Source organism: Chiroxiphia lanceolata, chromosome 2 (genome assembly GCF_009829145.1).
Source record: "Chiroxiphia lanceolata isolate bChiLan1 chromosome 2, bChiLan1.pri, whole genome shotgun sequence".
NCBI lineage: Eukaryota > Metazoa > Chordata > Aves > Passeriformes > Pipridae > Chiroxiphia > Chiroxiphia lanceolata.
The window spans coordinates 3,910,846-3,929,540 of NC_045638.1; the positions used below are offsets into that span (position 1 = coordinate 3,910,846).

General features: G+C 40.8%; 1 protein-coding gene across 2 annotated transcripts in view; it reads right to left on the bottom strand.

Annotated features, from left to right (window-relative positions):
- Positions 1-18,695, bottom strand: part of DSCAM (DS cell adhesion molecule) — a 448,565-nt gene that overhangs the window by 136,887 nt on the left and 292,983 nt on the right. For both annotated transcript variants that reach the window (XM_032678156.1, XM_032678157.1), the window contains 2 exons: positions 12,638-12,757; positions 9,091-9,264 (listed from right to left, as the gene is read on the bottom strand). In XM_032678156.1, coding sequence (XP_032534047.1) covers positions 9,091-9,264; positions 12,638-12,757 — 294 coding nt within the window. The remainder of the gene's footprint in view (positions 1-9,090; positions 9,265-12,637; positions 12,758-18,695) is intronic.

Below are 18,695 nucleotides of genomic sequence, written 5' to 3' on the forward strand. Positions count from 1 at the left end.
CACAGAGGGATGTGAACAAAACCATCATGCAATTCTTGAAAAAAACCCAAAACTATTTTGAAGCCAAAAAGAAAGTACTATGAAAAAATGACTCTTTATGTTTGAAGGCAAAATTGCTTTCCTTAAAAAAGGCTTAAAATTGCACTGATGGAAGCAGTTGTAAAAGATCATGGTTGACTAATAGCAACATTTGATATTATATTTTAAAAGAAATAAACTCTTATCCAATGCACAAAATATTTGCATATAAACTACCTTTTTTTATAGTCTTCTTTTACTGCAGGAGAATTATATAGAAAAATGGATGTAACTTTTGGCATCTGTGTCACTTGATACTCAAATGTAGTTTATATCTTTCATATCTCTTAAGATACTGTGAAATACTTTTTATTATTTTTATTATAACTCATTACCTTTTTCTTTCATTGTAATGCAAAATTTAGGGGCTTTTTTACATCAAATTAAAGATAAGGATAAACAATGAGCCATAATAAATAAATAAATCGAAAAATTATAATCTTCATGCAGATTCTGTGACAACATTCAATAATAACCTTCTGATCACAGGCCTTTTACTGGAAAAGACCCAGTAAATTAATTTCCATCCCATTATTGCTTTACAATGTTCTCTTGATTTAAGTTTATTTAATCTTTGTTAGCAAGACATAGGCCCAACTTTTGATGACGTTGCAAATATAAAACCAAGCAGCAACAGATCATGAATTCCCTTCCTCCCCCAGAAGCCAACATTAAACCCAGCAAACACACTGCAAACAGCTCCCAGCCCACAAGTGGAATATTCCCAGCAGCATCTGCATTTTAAAATGTTACTCTGAAAAACTGTTAGGTTTAATAGCATGAAAATCCAGGTAAATGTATACACTCCATGCATTTAATGCCCCTGAAGGTAAATATTCAAGAAAAACCAAGACTGTGTACCTGTATCCATGCTGCATTTGAAATCAATTTGATTCTGGATAAATCAGTAAACATCACTAGTGAATTCTGGGCATGGTTAGTGTTTAGTCATTACTCCTGTACCATAAGGATTAAAGGCAAAAAGAAATAACCTATGAGAACACTGTCCTAACACTATTTGTATTAAGACACAGTTTTGTGTAGCTGACTTTGAGATTTAGAACCACTTCATAATTTTAAGAAAACATCAGACAGGAAAATTTTTAAAGTTTTTTTGTTTGGTTGGTTGGTTTCTTTTGCTTTAAGACTGGTGTGTTCTGACAAGAATTTCTGAGGTAAATTTAATTACTGTGTTCTGGCCTCCTCAGGACAGGAGGGACGTGGAGCTCTTGGAGCAGGTCCAGAGGAAGATGTGAAGATGCTGAAGGGATGGAGCATCTCTCTGACCAGGAAAAGGCTGAGGGAGCTGGGGCTGTTCAGCCTCCAGAGCAGACACTGAGAGGGGACCTCCCCCAGGTCTGTAGGGTCTGCAGGGAGGGGGTAGAAGATGGACCAGGCTCTGCTTGGCACAGGAGGAACGGGCAAGAACTGATGCCCAGGAAGTTCCACCTGGACATGAGGAAGAACTTCTTTGCTGGGCAGTGACCCAGCACTGAACAGAGACCAGAGAGGGTGTGGAGTCTCCTCGCTGGAGATATTCCAGAACCATCTGGACACAATCCTGTGCCATGTGCTCCAGGATGGCCCTGCTGGAGCAGGGAGGTGGGACTGGATGACCCCAGTGTGGATCCTTCCAACCTGACCCATCCTGTGATTCTGTGATGCTGTGATTCTGCCCACTTATTTCTCTGCCCATCTGACTGATGTCACCACAGCCTCTAAATGCCACCACACCCCCATCTCCAGCCTCTCAGTGCTCCACTGATGTGTTCTGGGTGATGCTCTGAGCGTGCCCTACAAACCTGTTCCACCCAAGGGCTCCAGCTGAGCTGCTGTGGGTTGAGCCATGACTTGCACCCTCAGGTGGCCTCTGCCACTCCCTGACACAAGGCTTTGGGGCAGTGCCAAGCCCAGGAGGGGCAGGGTGGAAGAGCCAGGAAGAAGACACACAGCCAGAGGTGGAAGAGAAAACAATGAACATCAGAGATCTGAGCATGTTCCACCTGCCCTGCCAAATCAGGAGGAGGAGAAACTGGCTAAACCTGGTAGATGAGTAATGAGTAATTCCAAGATGAGCAATCCTGAAATAGTGTCTCTCCAGTGTCCTATGCTTGCTATCATATATTTTTCTTAAAAGATTATTGGGCCATCTTGTGTTCCAGAAGAGTATTCATTCTCATTTCATGTGAAGAAAAGTCTAAGTCGGAAATCATGTTTTAAATTCTCTTTCAAGAAAACAAGCTTCCAAATTACCAGTAAGAATAATTTTCAGTATATTTCCTCCCAGCTAAGAACCTTTCAGGATTGCCATTTATTACATTCTAGCACAGTAGGGAGTTTGCAGTATTGTGCCAAATATATAAACTGAAATTTGTACTTTCTTCATGATGGTTATTTTAAATGGATTATCTGTCCAGCTTCTATCAATCACTGCAGCACCACCCTCTCAGCTGGAGGAGGAGAGCAGAGTAGATATTACTTTGAAGTTTTGTTTCAGCGTGTTCAGAGACAGAGGAGCTGCAGTCCTTGATCTGAAATATCTCTGTGTCACTGTCTCCTGACCACAGTTGGCCAAACCTGGACACAGAGTTCATTGCAATCTGAGAGACATGTAAAACCTCTGAATAAAGTAATAATTTAACACGAGAATTACTAATACTGAGAAAGAAGAACATGTTAAAATATATGTGGTTTATATATTTCTTGTGTTCAGTAAAGGGAGAAAATAAAGCAGCAGTGATTCACAACCTTGAGAATCCTATCTGTTATGAGCCCTTCTAGGAAATGTGAAGATGTGAAGGTATTTGAAAGGCTAAATCATCACAACTTTGTTAAACTGGTTATTTTTTCGGGAAAGCCTCAAGATCCTGCATCCACTATAAAAATTTCAATAGAAGGAAAACTTCTGAAAATAAACCTCACCCATGCATCCTTTTGGGCAACATAAAGCTGAGGGAGGCAGCTATTTAAAAAAAAAAAAAAAAGAAAAAAAAAGAAAAAAGAGCAATAAATATGACACTGTTGATACAGATGGAAAAGATACAGCAGAGCCCGTGTGGAGAAAAATCTGTTTCACTTTTCTGCTAGAAATACTGCTGTGCAACCAGCCTTGAAGGAAAGAAAAAGGGCTGTAAATACTTTCTGTTCTTGCATCCACTCAGAAAAAATATTGGGGAAAAAAAAAAAAGAAAAAAGAAAGGAGTCCTTACCTCTCTCCTCATTTTTTTAACTGAGAGAATTGCCAAGATTTGCATACAAAACCACTTGAGTATTTGTACTCCAGCGCACCTGGCAATTACCTTACAAGAGAAAGCATCAGTTGGAGCCAATTGCCACAGGCTTTGGAATGTACGGAAGGAAAAAGGGGGGCATTCCAGCTTTTCTACCAGCTACCTTGAGCATACTTCATGTTTAATTTCCCTGCGTTGCCACAGGCGGTGTGTTGTTGTGACGGCTGATCTGCAGTAAAGGAAAAAAAACCAACAAAGGATCGCGCTCCGGAGCTTTTCCAGCTCGGATTTATCGGAGCTCGTGTGTCTCTGGGCTGCTGCCGCCCGTCGGGGTAATGACACATGATGGGTGATTAAAGATGCCAGTTCCTAAATCAAAGCTGTGCCGACGGTCTGAGGAGGCACGGAGCAGCACTCCTCAGAACCTGCTCGTTCCTCATCCCGGGAGAAGCTAATTATTTAAAAAAAAAACCAAACGGGCCGTTCCGCTGACAAGAGGAAGCGCTCGTGACTCGGGAGTTTTTATTTTTTTTTTGGGATCCCGAGACTCAGAGTAGCTTTTACAGCATCTTTCAGGCTGTGCATGTAATGAAAATAAATAACTAGAATCACAGAATCACCAGGGTCGGAAGGGACTTTAAAGACCATCTTGTTCCAAACCCCCCCCTGCCCCGGGGCAGGGGCACAAAACAGATAAAGGAGCATTTAAGTCACTACTGACTTGGAGTTTAAACTGAGCTGAGCAGTTTGTTCACATCCTCATATTTAACACAGTTTTTGCCATTGTTTGCCAAGAAACAGGTGGTGAAAGGGGGAACTGCGTGTCATGAGGGCAAGGGCAAAATTAGGCAAGGGCAGATCACCAGATCTTCAGGAAGGACTCTTTGGGACTCAACGGCAGTGTCAATTCACAGGCAATAATTTTTGTTTTCTATCCCTTTATCCCACTCTTTCATTCTGAGCACATTTGCAAGCCATCCAGATAGAGATTTTTACCAACTCTGGCCAGATTTGTCCACTGGGCAAAAATGTACTCTACCTGAGATAACTGCAAAATAAGTATGAAGAATCAAATAAATGAAAAAGCCTTTAAAAAAATAAAAAAGATGGCGGAATATCAGAAGAAAACACTAAATCAGACTGAACAATCAGACTAGGGGACTTTGTTTTGATTTCCACAGAAAACAGTATTTACAGACCACCTACTGTAGAAAAAATACAGATTAGGAAACATCAGAATAACTGGGCTCAGGTGAATTTGACATTGCATTTCTGCTGTCCTTTCTATAAGTGCTTTTTCGAAGTATTAGAGACAGTGATTTTTAGCTTCCTTTGCCACATATCATGGACAATCTATCTTTGCAAATGTAGAACAGGCAATGCTACCCTTAGTGGCATTTTGAGGAATATATGCATTTTAAGGAGAAATTGGATTTTTTTACATAAGGAAAAGTAGCAATTGGACAGATCTCAACATTCCCACATTCTCAACCAGGAATTATTTTCCTAAAGACTGAAAGGAGCATTTAGAGGCACCCTGGTGAGCAGAGCACAGTGAGTTCTTCATCACAGCTTGCTGGCTTTGCTGCTGGTGTGGTAGCACAGCAAACTCATTGGACTGGTCACATGGAAAGGATGCCTTTATCCTGCTCAGATAAAGTTCCATGAAGGAAGCCAGGCATAGATTTCCATCCATTTCAGTAAACAAATGCTGCAGTGCTTCAGCCATATGGTGGAACAACTGTTCTCCACAAGCAGTGGAGAAAAACAGCTTCACGAGACTCAGAAACTCCATTCATAAGGATCTTTTAGGGTTGTGTTTGTAACTACTGTTATATTTTATTTCTTGTGCAACAGTAGCTAGTTATGGGATTGAGGTCTCTTTGTTCCAAGAGTTGTCTGGAGATAGTGGGAAACAAATCTTGTGTGGAAGAGGTCATGGACAACACAGATGAGTGGCACTACAAAGGAGGCAGGGGTAGCAGAAGCACAAGGTAGTGCAGGAACAGGGCATCAGATTCACTTTAAACTGTGACCAGGCCCTCTTTCCCAAGCAGCCTCTTCTGTTATTCCACCAGTTCTTGTCATAGGTAACAATTTTAAAAGTTTTTTTTTAAAAAAAATGTTTAAGTGGCGAAACTTGGCATTTAAAGAATTAGCCGGGATTAGCATGTTCCTGCTGGAAGGAGCTGTGGATCTGACTGACAGCTTTAGGTTTATGCACTAAACACACATAATGCCAAGAGTTAAGAAGCATATTTGAGAGGAAAGTGAATGAAGCAGCTCTGTTTTGTTGGCAGATAGGATTTGCTGGAAAGGTTTGGAGGATCAGATTAAAACTTGTCGGGCTCCACACTGTCGTGAAAACAAGTGATGGATTTCAGAAGGGGCAGAGCTGATGTGATTGCCTCCAACAGATTATTTACATAGGAACACACATACCTTAATGAAAGCCTGCTTTTCAGGAGGTATGTTTTGTTCAGAATACCATTCTATCATGTTATATATAGCCACTAAAGTGGAATTAGGAAGTGTGACATTTATTGAGATGAAGGCAGGCAGGCAGTCCGTTTCAAGCAGAATCTCTTCCCTTGTGACTCCCAGGCAACCTTTAAATAATTTCAGTTCTTCCCTTCATGTTAAAGGCTCATTATCCTTTATAGAAATTCTTCAGAAGTCTTCTCATCCCAAGCACCAGGAGTCATTTCTCAAGACAGCACTAGATTTCTTATTCCAGATCTCTCATAACTTTCTAATACTGTATGTCTTATTGAACACACAATTCAAGAACTACTTATCCTTGATTCAGAAGATGAGAGAAATGAGCTGATCATGATGTTTATGTCCATTTCTCAAAAAGAAAGGGAGAAGAATAATAGCTGCTAAATGAATATTCTCTGCTTTCATGGCTGCTATTCTAGCCCTGTGGTTCCTGATCCAGCATTGACACTGGCAGCTCACTCTCTTCCCATTTCTGTTGGTATTCCTGAAGCTCTTTCGTTTCCTCTCATCTTTTTCCTCTGCACTCCCTCCTCATACAATCTCCTTTCAAATGTTGGATCAGCCTCTCTGACACGAAGGTGTCACACAACAAACACTGAGGCACTAAATAAACGCATATCTGGAATTACTACCATTTCCTTCTTGGTATTAAGAGTCTTGTCGAGCAAGCCAAGGTGGTTTATAGCTTGACATGGGTTTTCACTACAAAAAAAGTCTGTCAATTGTAGAGGTAGTGAGTCATAGAAACACATTAGATCAATGTTCATCCTGTCCCGTCCTGAACTACCCAAACAAAAATTTGCCCACTCTCTTTTGACAACATCTTTTTTGTTTAGATCCAGGTGACACTGGAAGTTCTGGAAGAGTAAAGCATTGGCTCATTGAAGAGATTTGTAACAGGAGCAATGAAAGGTAAAAATTTATGCAGCAATGTTACTGACAGAGTAGGGAGAAACTTTTATCAGACTTGGAGGAGAAGAATCACCTGTGCACAAGAGGGTTTATTTTTAAGTTCACAGTGATGCTATCCATGGTTAGCACCACATACATGAGGTACCTGTGGCACAAGGGACTGTGAAGAAGTGAAGGATTCGTCTGTAAAGGCACTGCTGCCATGTTTTTCTTTCTGAGAGTTCCATAATCATGACTAAATTCACCCTACTTTTTCATCAGGTGATTTCAGCTACTGCTCACAGACAACCCACACATAAACTGAAGGAAGGTGGGAAACCAATTTGTCACAAGGAGGAAGCCACAAGCTAATCTTTGTTTATGTTTTGGAAGGCTGTTTCTTACTTACAAACTTTGCACCCATAAACAACTGCATGGGCCAGGCCTCAACTTCTGCCGCTGACTGAAGAAGGCATTTAGGGGAACCTTGTGGAGAAGGATCAACTAACTGAGAGCACTCTGAGTTTCATGAAGGAAGTCCAAGGTTTTTATCTGGAAGAAGGACTAAGCCTGAGGACCAGGGACCAGGAACAGGCTTGTGGGGAGAGGGAAAAGGAATCACAGGGAAAAAGAAAACAATGAATGACAAGATACAGTGCCAGAGAGATTAAAGGCAGATCCAGGCCCTCATTTTGGAGTCAGTCCACGTGAACAGGTGCAAGTATTACGTGCCACAACCACATCACCAGGATCCAGCAACACCTGAGGGCCACCACGGCCCATTTTCTCACAGCATCTTTTCCTTAATGTGTGTTTGATAAAAGCTAAAGCTGTGCCTCTTCTCTGCACACACCAACACCACCAGCATTTGCTCAAACAGCCGTGGTGGGAGCTGTGCTGTGTCAGGGTGGGTGTGTGAGGGGGTACAGATGTGCTTTCCTGCTATCTCAGAGCCGGAGGGGTTTTCATCAGATTCAAACAGCAACCGACTCTCCAGGGAAGCTCCTGCTCTTATTTGATAAGGGATGCTCTTTTATCACACATGAAACTGCATGCAGTGATCAGACAGGCAGTGAGCAGAGCTGCCAACCAGAGCAATGCTGGGTTTCTGTAGCATATTACAGCACTGCATTGCTGCTACAATGAAGGTTTGGTCCAAAAAATGGCCAGTTATGGAAACCACAGAAGCTGGAACTTCTACCGATCCACAGAAAAAGTATGGATTTAATATGCTTGCTGGAGAGGTTGGGATATCATGCTATTTTTCAGAAGACAAAGCCATTATGGTAAATTACTGTGGAGAGGACATCTGAGGTACTGGGGCTTGCAGAACTAACAAAGTTGACAGTCTTCCTTTGAAATAATTTAGATATTCATTCTCAACAACAAACAAAACCGCTAAACCTAAACGTTAATGGACTCAAGTACACTCTCCAACAGAGAATAAACTGGATTTTTCTTCCTTTCTGAAAAAAACCCATCTTTGTACTTTCAAGGGCAAACCTTTTTCAAGCTAATTGACATCCCAGAACTTCAAAGCACTCAGTCAATCTTCAGAAATCCTACAAACATGAATGTGCACGGCTTGGTGACCTCCTTCAATACTGGTCTGATAGGTCATCCAGGAACCTTTGGCATGCTGAGGTGACAATAGTCTCTTTTTTTTCTCTAGTGAGAAATTACATTATCTTAAATGGCTTTTTTTTTTTGCATTGTATTTCCTCTATTTTCTAAGCAATGCTGATGTTTGAAGGGATCATAGCCAACATCCACTTGAAAACTGGATTGCTTTTGCCCCTTACGCCTGGAAAGCACAGACAGGTCGAGGTTGTGAAAGCACTCCAGATCCAACTGAATTAGATGCATTTTCTGCAAATTACCTGCCTAAGTCAAAATGACTGCTGTGGCTGTATCTATAAAATCTTACAGGATGTCATAATATCTTGTAGTATCTACCTCTAGTAATTGTAGTTGTACATATGGTATGCATCTATGGTATATTTAGGATTGATCAAGGACTTTTTAATCTATATTTCCTTCAAACTGTAAGATTTGCAACAGTTGCTGTCGGTGTTTCTCCTTTGTTATTGGTTTTTACTCTCGACCAACAATTTTTTTTTTTTACTTTCCCTTCATTACCCAGCTGCAGCTCACAGAAAATATATATTTTTGAAATGAGATGTTAATCCTTTTCATCTCGAAGTCCCCTTCTCTTCCTCTACTAAAAAAAATTAACCATACTGACTTCCATGCAGCTGAAGACCAAAATAAAACGAAAACTAACCAAGCCAACCTCTGCCCTCCCTCCCCACCAAACTAAGGTTGCAGTAGACAAGCCTTTTTCACTCAATGGCAATATCTGGATCACAGAGAAGTGTTTAATTCTTACTTTTAACAGTGAGGTACATGGACTTGCTGACGTCTGCTCCCACATCATTGCTGACCTTGCACAGGTAGTATCCACTGTCTTCTTCCAACACATGTTTAATCAGCAAGGAGCCGTTTGTGAGAAGCTGGATACGACCATTCAGTGCAATCGGCTGGAACTGAGGAACCCCGGCACCTGGAGCAGGAAACCCGTGGGAATAGGTTAGTTAGGAAGGGAAACACCTTTTTTGTTTTCTTAAAATAAGGTAGAAACTGTGGCTTCCTCTTTTCGGAGGCTCAACTCAATTTAAATACAAATGGCTTCAAAAAGAACGGTTCTTCGCCAAAACAGAAGTCATTAATGCAAAAGAAAGACTTTCAGAATGCAACAGTAGGAATAAATTGCCCACATTAAATGTAAAGGGGCAAAAGGAGCACAAAACGAAGAACCAGAAAGGGGGAGAGAGGAAATGAAGATTTTCAGACCGTTCATGGGTGAAAAGGCACATTTGTCGCACATTTAGAGGCTGATGAATTATTGACAATTACAGCTGAGCAGGCACAGAAGTCTGCATCCCTAATGCAGACACCAAATGAATTTCTTATGACTAAGAGGGAGGTCTGTTGAAGCAACCATGGCAAACTTAAGGGACCTCTAGGACCTTGCTTACAAAACCCTGGGTGACATGGAAAACCACATCAGCGACTGTGTTGCTTATTTTGTCCTGCAGCTGGTGGACTGATGACACAAAAATCTCTGTTTTGCCATGTTTGTAGCCAGACTGCTAAAAAAACCCCAATATCCCACAAAAACCCTCAAATAAAACAAAGAAAGTAACAAATGAAAAGCTCAGAGCACTAATCAGGAATGAGGCACCATGTTTGGCAGGAATGTAAGAATGGAAGGTCCATAAAAAGAGAGGAAGCCAAAGATTTTTGTATCAACTTTGCCTTTAAGAAAGAATTTGCTTTTCCTTGGAAATGAGATACTGGGTGATTTAGGCAACAGGAAACAGGATATTACTGTCCAGATGCCCACCACGAGTTCAGATTCCTCCAGCACTGGGGACTCTCTAAGTGTGTATTAAAATATGTTTCTTGTAACAAAGGGGTTTAAAACCTATTTTGGCAGCAGGAGATGGGATTTTTCAGGGAAACCATAAGGTAGTTTACTTCAATGGAATTCTGTAATACCACTTTCTGTACACATATCTGTCAGCATTAATTGCTATAAGCAGTGGGCTGAGTCAGACCAGGAGGAAATATGATGAATAAAGATTACAGGAAATTATTTAGGATAACATACCAAGCTAGAACAACCTATGAATACAATGTCTAGAATATTAGGAAGACCAGACATGCATACTTAAAATCCCTTTATTCCTAGCAGAGTTTGCTTGGGGAACTTACAATTTCACAGGAAGTCTGGTGACTGATACTGTGAACTTAGAAATGTTAAAATGATAATGTTTTCATAAAAATTCTGTTGACATTGTTGATTTTTCAACTATTCTAGTCACATGCATACCCCACTTTTCCCTTTGCTAATTTTTATTTCTTTAATAAGCCATTTTTTCTGTCATTTAGATGGAAGGCATATTTCTGCCTTACTAACTGTACATGCCTGTGATTGATTGCCCAAGTAGATGTCAGCACTCACTTCTTGTATTCCTTCACATGAAAAATTCTGGGAACAATTTAATGCTCACAGAAGGGAAAAGGCTGATAGTCCCAGGGACAGCTACTGGGAAAAACTGGAAAAAATTCTTCCTGGCAGTTTGCAAAAAGCTTCTTACTCGTCACACATGTTGTTACAGCCAAGATTCTTCCTGAGCAGGGACAGCAGCTTGTCCCATACAACTGTGTGGGTGAGTCTACAGTGAATCACAGAATCACAGACTTGCTGAGGTGGGAAGAGACCTCAGGTGGCCACGTGATCCAACTGATTTGATCAAAAATTGTCGCCTAATCCTGGTGCCCAAGACCATGTCCAGATGGATTTTGAGTCTCTCCAAGGATAAGACCGCGTATCTATCAAAACTTTCTTTGATTTAAAAGCTTCAGAGTTCTAATTGATGAATCTTAAAAACTTGATGGCAGAGTGTCACTCCAACTATCCCTTTCTCCTTCATTAAGGTTTAGGGTCTATATTTGTACTGAGTCTAGAGGGTAAGTCATATAAGGAGCTGCTGAGGGAGCTGAAGTTGTTTAGCCTGGAGAAGAGGAAGCTCAGGGGAGACCTTTTCAGTATCTACGACCACCTGAGAGGAGGTTGTAGCCAGGTGGGGTCGGGATCTGCTCTCAGGTAACAAGTGAGAACAAGAGAAAATGACCTGAAGCTGAGCCAGGGGACGCTCAGGTTGGACATCAGGAGGAATTTCTTCCTGGAAAGGGTGGTCAGGCCTTGGCAGGGGCTGCCCAGGGAGGTGGTGGAGTCCCCACCCCTGGAGGTGTCCAAGGAAGGCCTGGCCATGGCACTCAGTGCTCTGGGCTGGGGGACAAGGTGGGCACTGGGCACAGGGTGGACTCCATGATCTTGGAGGTTTTTTCCAACTTTAATGATTCTATGGTTCTATCATCCCAAGATGGGCTATTTATCTCTTCACAGTTAATTACAACTCGTCTAGCTTGGCCTGGCACCCTCCTTCAGCACACAAACACAACTAAACAGAATTACTTTTTCATGACATGTACTCATAATTAAAAACACACATGTCACTGAGATTAATGGAATTTGGAACTCTGTACCTTTCTTAAAATGAACCAGAATTCACCAATAAAAGTAAAAATAGTCTATTCCATGAAACTTCTCTTCCCTCGCCCCTTTTCAAATACAATTCGGACTTAGGTCCTAAGGAAATAAAAAATTACGTAGGGCACTACAGAAAGATTTCTTCTCAACAGCACCTCATTTTATTTTTCAAGGAGTTAACTCATTCAGATTGGGTAAAGAGTTTTTTGCTAAAGCCTACTAGAAGACAACTGTCCAGAAGACACACTTTATCAGGCAGGATATTTCAATTAAAAAGCAGTCAATTTCCTGTGGTTACTGAGGGTCAAGTGGGGCCAGTTTTAATGCTCTGTTACATGAGAAGAAAATGTTAAAGCATTATGTAAAGCACATACTGAATTACTGCTTATGTTAATGCTACCTGACCTCTCTTCTTTGCTGAAAAGATATGATTGGCCATGTTATCATGAATTTTGAAGGGGGGGGGGGGAAATGAGCCAAATGCTGCTGGTGAACCTTATTCTGAGGTTGTTTCAATTAAAGCTGTATATCTTTTCTCTCAGCCATCCATTTCATTTGCCTGCTGAGGCCACAGCTTACACAGGGACACTGTCACAGCACTGGGACATCTCCAAGGCAGACCAATGACAGTGTCCATGACAGTGAGCAGCACTTTGTGCTTGGGGAAATGATTTAAGAACAATATAAACACAAGGGATACTTCCCTTATTGCACCCAAACACTCTCTGACAATGTGAAGATTAAACCAGCAATTTATGGGTAAGTTTCTACTAAACCAGAATTAGTCTGTCCCCAGCAATCCCCACAGAAATCCTACCTTTTGAGTACTTCCAGACAATGGTGGGGACAGGATAACCCTCTGCAGAGCAGTTGAGGATTACAGCTTTTCCATAGATCCCATCCTGGTCGCTGGGCTGAACCACAAACCTGGGGGGCACTGTGGGAGGAAGCAAAGGGAGCCATGAGAATTTGTGACACTTACTGGGTCACAGTGAGTGTGACCTCAAAATGGCACACCAGTCAAACAAACACAGAGGCATAGAATTTCACAGCAGAAACAAAAAAATAAATTTAATTTTTTGATGATTCAGTGAGTGACATAGTACAGCTGGTTTCACCAGATTATTTTCCTTCTGTGCACAGCCTCAATGTATTTCTTGCCAGGCACAACAAAAGCGTTGGTCTTCATAGGATACAAAAAGAAATTTATGAAATCTCTCCATAGGAGAGGTTAAAAATGGAGTAATAGATAAATCATGCTGTTGTGGCCAGAAAATAAATGCTTTCTAAAAAAGCAGAGGTTCATCAGATGTCTAAGAACAACTGAATTTTTCTGCGTTTGCTTTTTAGAACAGTAACTAGTAAATATTGGGAAAAATAATTATGTAGTGTAAATAACCTTAAGAAATAATGCTTTTAATAGCAATCAAATCACACTGAAATAAGGGTGTTTGATCCATAACTTCTAATAGGACTTCACTCTACAAACAGCCATAAAAATGTTCAACACAATTTCCTTGCATTAAGTTGAAGAGGAGAATTCACACTTCAGTGTATCAATGTATACATATTATTAGATTTATTCCAAGGCAGCATAAAACTACTGCAATGAGTCTTCCACACATAGGCAAGTATTTACCTACTTATATATAAATAAGGTAAGAGCTGTTGATCTCAAGGAAAAGCTCTACATGTTCCAAATACACGTGCACAGTAAAGAAAACAGCTTGTGACAATGTTAGACCAACAGTTCACCACAAAGGGCTGATTCTAAATGTCACAGTCTCAATAAAACCTATAAATTTGACAAGCTGGAATGAAAAGCTGAAAGATGTGAAGAACGTGGAAAGCTCCACAAAAGTTCTTGAATATTAAAAGTGTTTAATGGTTGTATTAAAGGCAGTTAAGGCCGCAGACATTTGCTGAACCCCTGTTCTCTGGTTCAGAACATGAAGGAGTAAATGCCTGAGAAAGAAATAAATTATTTGTGTCCTTATCCCAAGTGTTTTTGTCATTTCTTACAGTGCCACAGAGAAAATGCAGTGAGGTGACTGAACCTGTGACAGGTTTTTTTTCTTCTCAAATAACTTTGCTTTTTGAAATGCTCTTGATTACAGCGTCACACTAAGGTGGAATCCTAATAGTTCCTGGCTTTTCCTTGCCCACCACAGTATATGGAGCCTCATGGATTCACAGTTCTTCAGGTCCAGCCACTGCTGACCTTGAAATCTGGGGGAAACAGAACAAAGGGCTCAACCATCCCCACCTTGCTCTGACCCAAACACCCATCAGACCCCACCAGCTGCCTCTCCAGAAGTGCCAGAAATTAAGAAAGGAATGATGGGAGGAGGTTGTATCACAAGAAAATGCAAGGCAGCATGGAAAGGGAGCTCAGTACAGGGAGTATTTGCCCTGGGACCTGAAACAGCTCTTACTAGCCATGAATACAGGACTAATTACACATCAAAACCACTGTGCAGCAAAAACACAGCAGAAGCACCAATGCTGTGATATATGACCCTGAGGTTCTTTTCAGTATAAACACTCTCATAGTTTATGCAAACAACACCTCCCAGGATACCAGACAGTCCCAAGTTTTCCTTAAGAAGAAACTGGAGCTGCCAGTGTTGGTATGGACGGGACTGCTAAAAGTTGCAGGTACATAAACACTCTCTCTGCAGGTTCAGAGAATCCTCCTCACAACAGCTCCAGTCCTCCTCCCTGTGCCTCCACAATCCAGACTCCCCGCCGACTTTCTCTTTCCACATTCACAGATACAACTGCTTTTTAAAAGAGGAGAACAATCCTCTGGAGGGAAAATAATGCCTCCAACTGCATCTTTTCCTCACTGAATCCTGTCGCTATAATGCAAAGGTGTTTACTGCCCAACTGTACAAAAAAGCTCTATTGCTGTTTGGAACGTGGCTAGAAGAGAAGGAAGGAACTAACAGAGGTACCTTTCTACTAGAAGATATCTTTACTGCTGACAGCCCTTCTGGCTTTCCAAATGCCTGCCACACTAACGAACTATTGCAGGTTGTGTTAATTCACAATAGGGAAGCATCAAACATGAAATCCCGGTAAGAGCAGCTCTGGGCAACCACCCACCCTGTTCTAATTATCTGCTCAGAGAAGGCATTTGCTTCAGCAGCTCCTTTCTCACTGTTCTGTGTTCATTTTATCCCCCAAAACACAAAATTACTTATTTTCCAAACCAGGTGAAAAGCACAGTTAGTTGCACAAATAGATTTGATTTTGTGCGGCTCGGCCCGGTGGCATCGGCTTGTTTCACCTCGCTAACTGTAAGGAAATGTCTATTTACAACTTCTGAAAAATCAATTACAAGCTGCTTATGCATAAAGAGGGATAAAAAACCGACACAAAACACAAACCCAGCTCAGCAGCACCAGTCTTACAGTCCTAGAGATGAGTGGTTACGAATGATGCAGTGGAGTGACTGACAATTACTGGCCTCCTCTACCACTGAAGGGTATAAAGAGTATAAAGTCTTTTAAAATCTCTCTCACAACACAAAACTTCTGTAACTTGTTTTATTTCCCCTCTCTTTGAGAAATATTTTCTTTATATTCTTCATTTGTTATGAAGCACTGGCAAAAAGTGCTAATTTTTCAGGAAACAGCTTATTTTATTATATGAGCAGGCACATGCAGAATGTTCTGGAAAAGTTCAGCAAGATTGCTTAGTGTGGAATAAAGGCAATCAGTTTTTAAAATACTATTTGCATTAAAGTTATCTGCTAAAATACACTTTTTGTCTAATATAGAGAAAAATGGATGGATGCCAAGAGTAAATTTTCTTTGAGCATTTCTATGGAAATGCATCCTTTCACATCTTTAAGGAACTCACGTAGATATCCTTGGGCTGTTGTGCCTTTAATGCTGACAAGCTCTGAACAGGGCTTTTCATCATATTGATTTCACTGTTTTTTGGAGATATATATATATATAAAACATTTCTCAGATGTTCCTGGTATTCTCATTTTTAATCATTACTTTCAATACAGAATGACTCCAGAATGGTAACTGAAGAAATAAAATTTTGCTATATGGCTCCATGATGAGGTGTATGATTAGAAATCATATTATTTTCTTGTTCTGCTTCACAAACAAAGTGTGTTTCAGCATTACTGGGCAAAAACTCAGCCCACACCCTGTAATAGAAACAGTTTCTATGTTCAGTAAAGCTTTGGGCTTCCTTTAGGACTACCTACAAAAATGCCAACCGCTGCTCTGATTTTGAAGACCCAAACCCTTGCCACTTAGTCTTAAGATTGCCAATAGACATCAAAAAAGATGCCACAGCAAAATAACATTACTCATTCAATGACCTTTCAATTGTTTCTGTATTGCTGTCTAGGTAAAGCCACAGGATTTTTCTTCGTATGTAAACAATTAAAAAGCAAACAGAGGAGACCTTCACATTTTTCTTCCTCTCTTCTGGTTTGCTTCTCAATTTTATTTCAAATGAATAACTTGTTCTGTGCTATGTGCTACCACAGTTTGGAACACAATGCTGTTAGCCACTTAGTTTACATCTAAGTTTTGATATTTAGCTTTAGGTTATAAACCTACATTCACTTTTTCATTCTCTTTCAGGAGTTCATTAGCCCTTAAAGAATATATGCTTAGTAAGAATTTAATGAAGGTACTTTTTCTGATGTGCTTGAGTTAATGGAAAAAAGTAAACAATTAGTTCTCTTCCCCTCTCTTTAGTTGTAAAGGTGTGGGATTTCTCTGCCCCTTTAGAAGTGAAACACTGAAATAGCTCATGATTATGACTGAACAGTTCTACTTTTATTATCAACTTTGTCTCAGCAGCACAGTTCCTTGAGCCTGTAAAGGAGGGCATTTAAAATTGCTTTTATGCCAGGCTCTCTCATTTAAGGCAGCCCACGGATCTGTGATGAGAAATGAGCTGTTGAATTGTTTAGGGTAAGAGCAATAAGTTGACAGATGCAAACTATTTAATGGTTGAACTCAAAGGACCTAAAAAAGGTATTTTCAGTCAATATTATGATTAGCAGTCTCAGGCTCTCGCTGTGGGAAAACAAAGGATGAGAGCAATCAGAATAGGATATGAAAGATAGTGTGCTTGTCATAGTGCCATTTTAAAGTAAGGAAAATGCTTTTAGTATCTCCTTGTGCGAAATAATCCTGATAAGATGATAAAATATGAGTTGGTACCCTAAGAAGACACTGCTTGCCAATGTAAGTGCAGCCCTCAATGACTGACTTTACAAGCTGCTAACAAAAATCGATTTATGTGTGCATGATAAAATTCACAGTCATGGAACCATAGAATGGTTTGGGTTGGGACCTTAAAAATCATCTTGTTCCAACCCCCTGCTGTGGGCAGGGACACCTTCCACTACAGCAGGCTGCTCCAAGCCCCATCCAACCTGGCCTTGGACACTTCCAGGGATGGGACAGCCACAGCTTCTCTGGGAAACCTATTCCAGTGCCTGACCACCCTCACAGGAAAGAGTTTCTTCCTCTCCTGCTGTCCTGATGTGGGATGAGCCCAGGACACATTTGGGAAACATGGGCAGTTCATATCCAGCCTCTCCCCCATCAGCATCCCCAAGTCCTTCTCCCAGGGCTGCTCTCAGTCTGTTCATCCCCCAGCCTGGGCTGGTACCAGGGGTTTCCCCGACCCAGGTGCAGCACCAGCACTTGGCCTTGTTGAACCTCATGAGATTCCCAGGAACCCATATCAATTCCCTGATTTATGTTTGCTCTGTGTGACTCCAAAACTCCTTTTTGCCCGTGCTTTATTCCAAGGACCAGATGACAAACTCCCACAGTCCTTCCTGGACTTCAAATCCACGTGAGCTCTTCTGGCTCCCAGGTACAGTGATTAGTATATCACTCTGGGGAACAATTCTGAAGGCTCCTAACACAGCTCCTCTGGTGGGCTGCTGGAGTGAGTTAAGAAATAATCTATGACACTGGCCCAGAATACGATGTTTCATTTCTACACGGAATATTTGTACTTCACATTTAGATCATACTGTCAAAATGATGGAAGAAATTTAATCAGCCAAAGCAACCATTGATGTATTAATGAATGAGATCATTAAACACTGTACTTTAGCAAAGATGAACAGTTATTAAATTTGGTCATTGGACCTAAGGGGTCGATTTAGCTGGTTTAGTGAAACCATTTGCTCGGCAGTTCAAGAAAAAAGATGTACTTTTGCAAAATGAGACCGTGCCCAGTGGTTTGTGTTGATCAGGTTTGTCCAGTGAGAACATTAAATATGAAGTGAATCTTTTAAGAGGGCATTTTTGAAGCCTCAGTGTAAACACCAGCAAAGGAAATAAATGAGATTTGACACCAGCTGCGACCATAAATCTTCCCTCCCTGCTTGTCTGTCACAAACTTCATTTGCTGCATCACACCAGCACCACCAGAAAACATCAAAAAGCAGATGGATACTCACTTCCTATCAGGAATATCCAAGGCTCAGGGACCCCTCATTGGGTGCCTAACTAGCTAATGATATTTGACACCCCTGGCAAGCACAAAATGAAAACACATTTACACTAAATGCACTAAGTGCATTATGGGGGGTTATTAGGTATTTAAAGACCTTATCTCAATTTTAACTTACGATGTGTTCACTAACAGGAGTTATAAAATCATGATTTATGCATCCAGTACTATCTTTGAATTCTCTTTTATGGTGGTATCAGAAAAATTTGAACTCTTAATACATTGAAGAGCTTTTTCTTTTTAGTTACCAATTAAAGACCTTTTTGTTTCGTAATTACTTCGTTCCCATTTTAGGAAACCCTACAGAAATGAATACCACATGATAAAGTGTATATAGATTTTTAATCACTCTTTAGAAG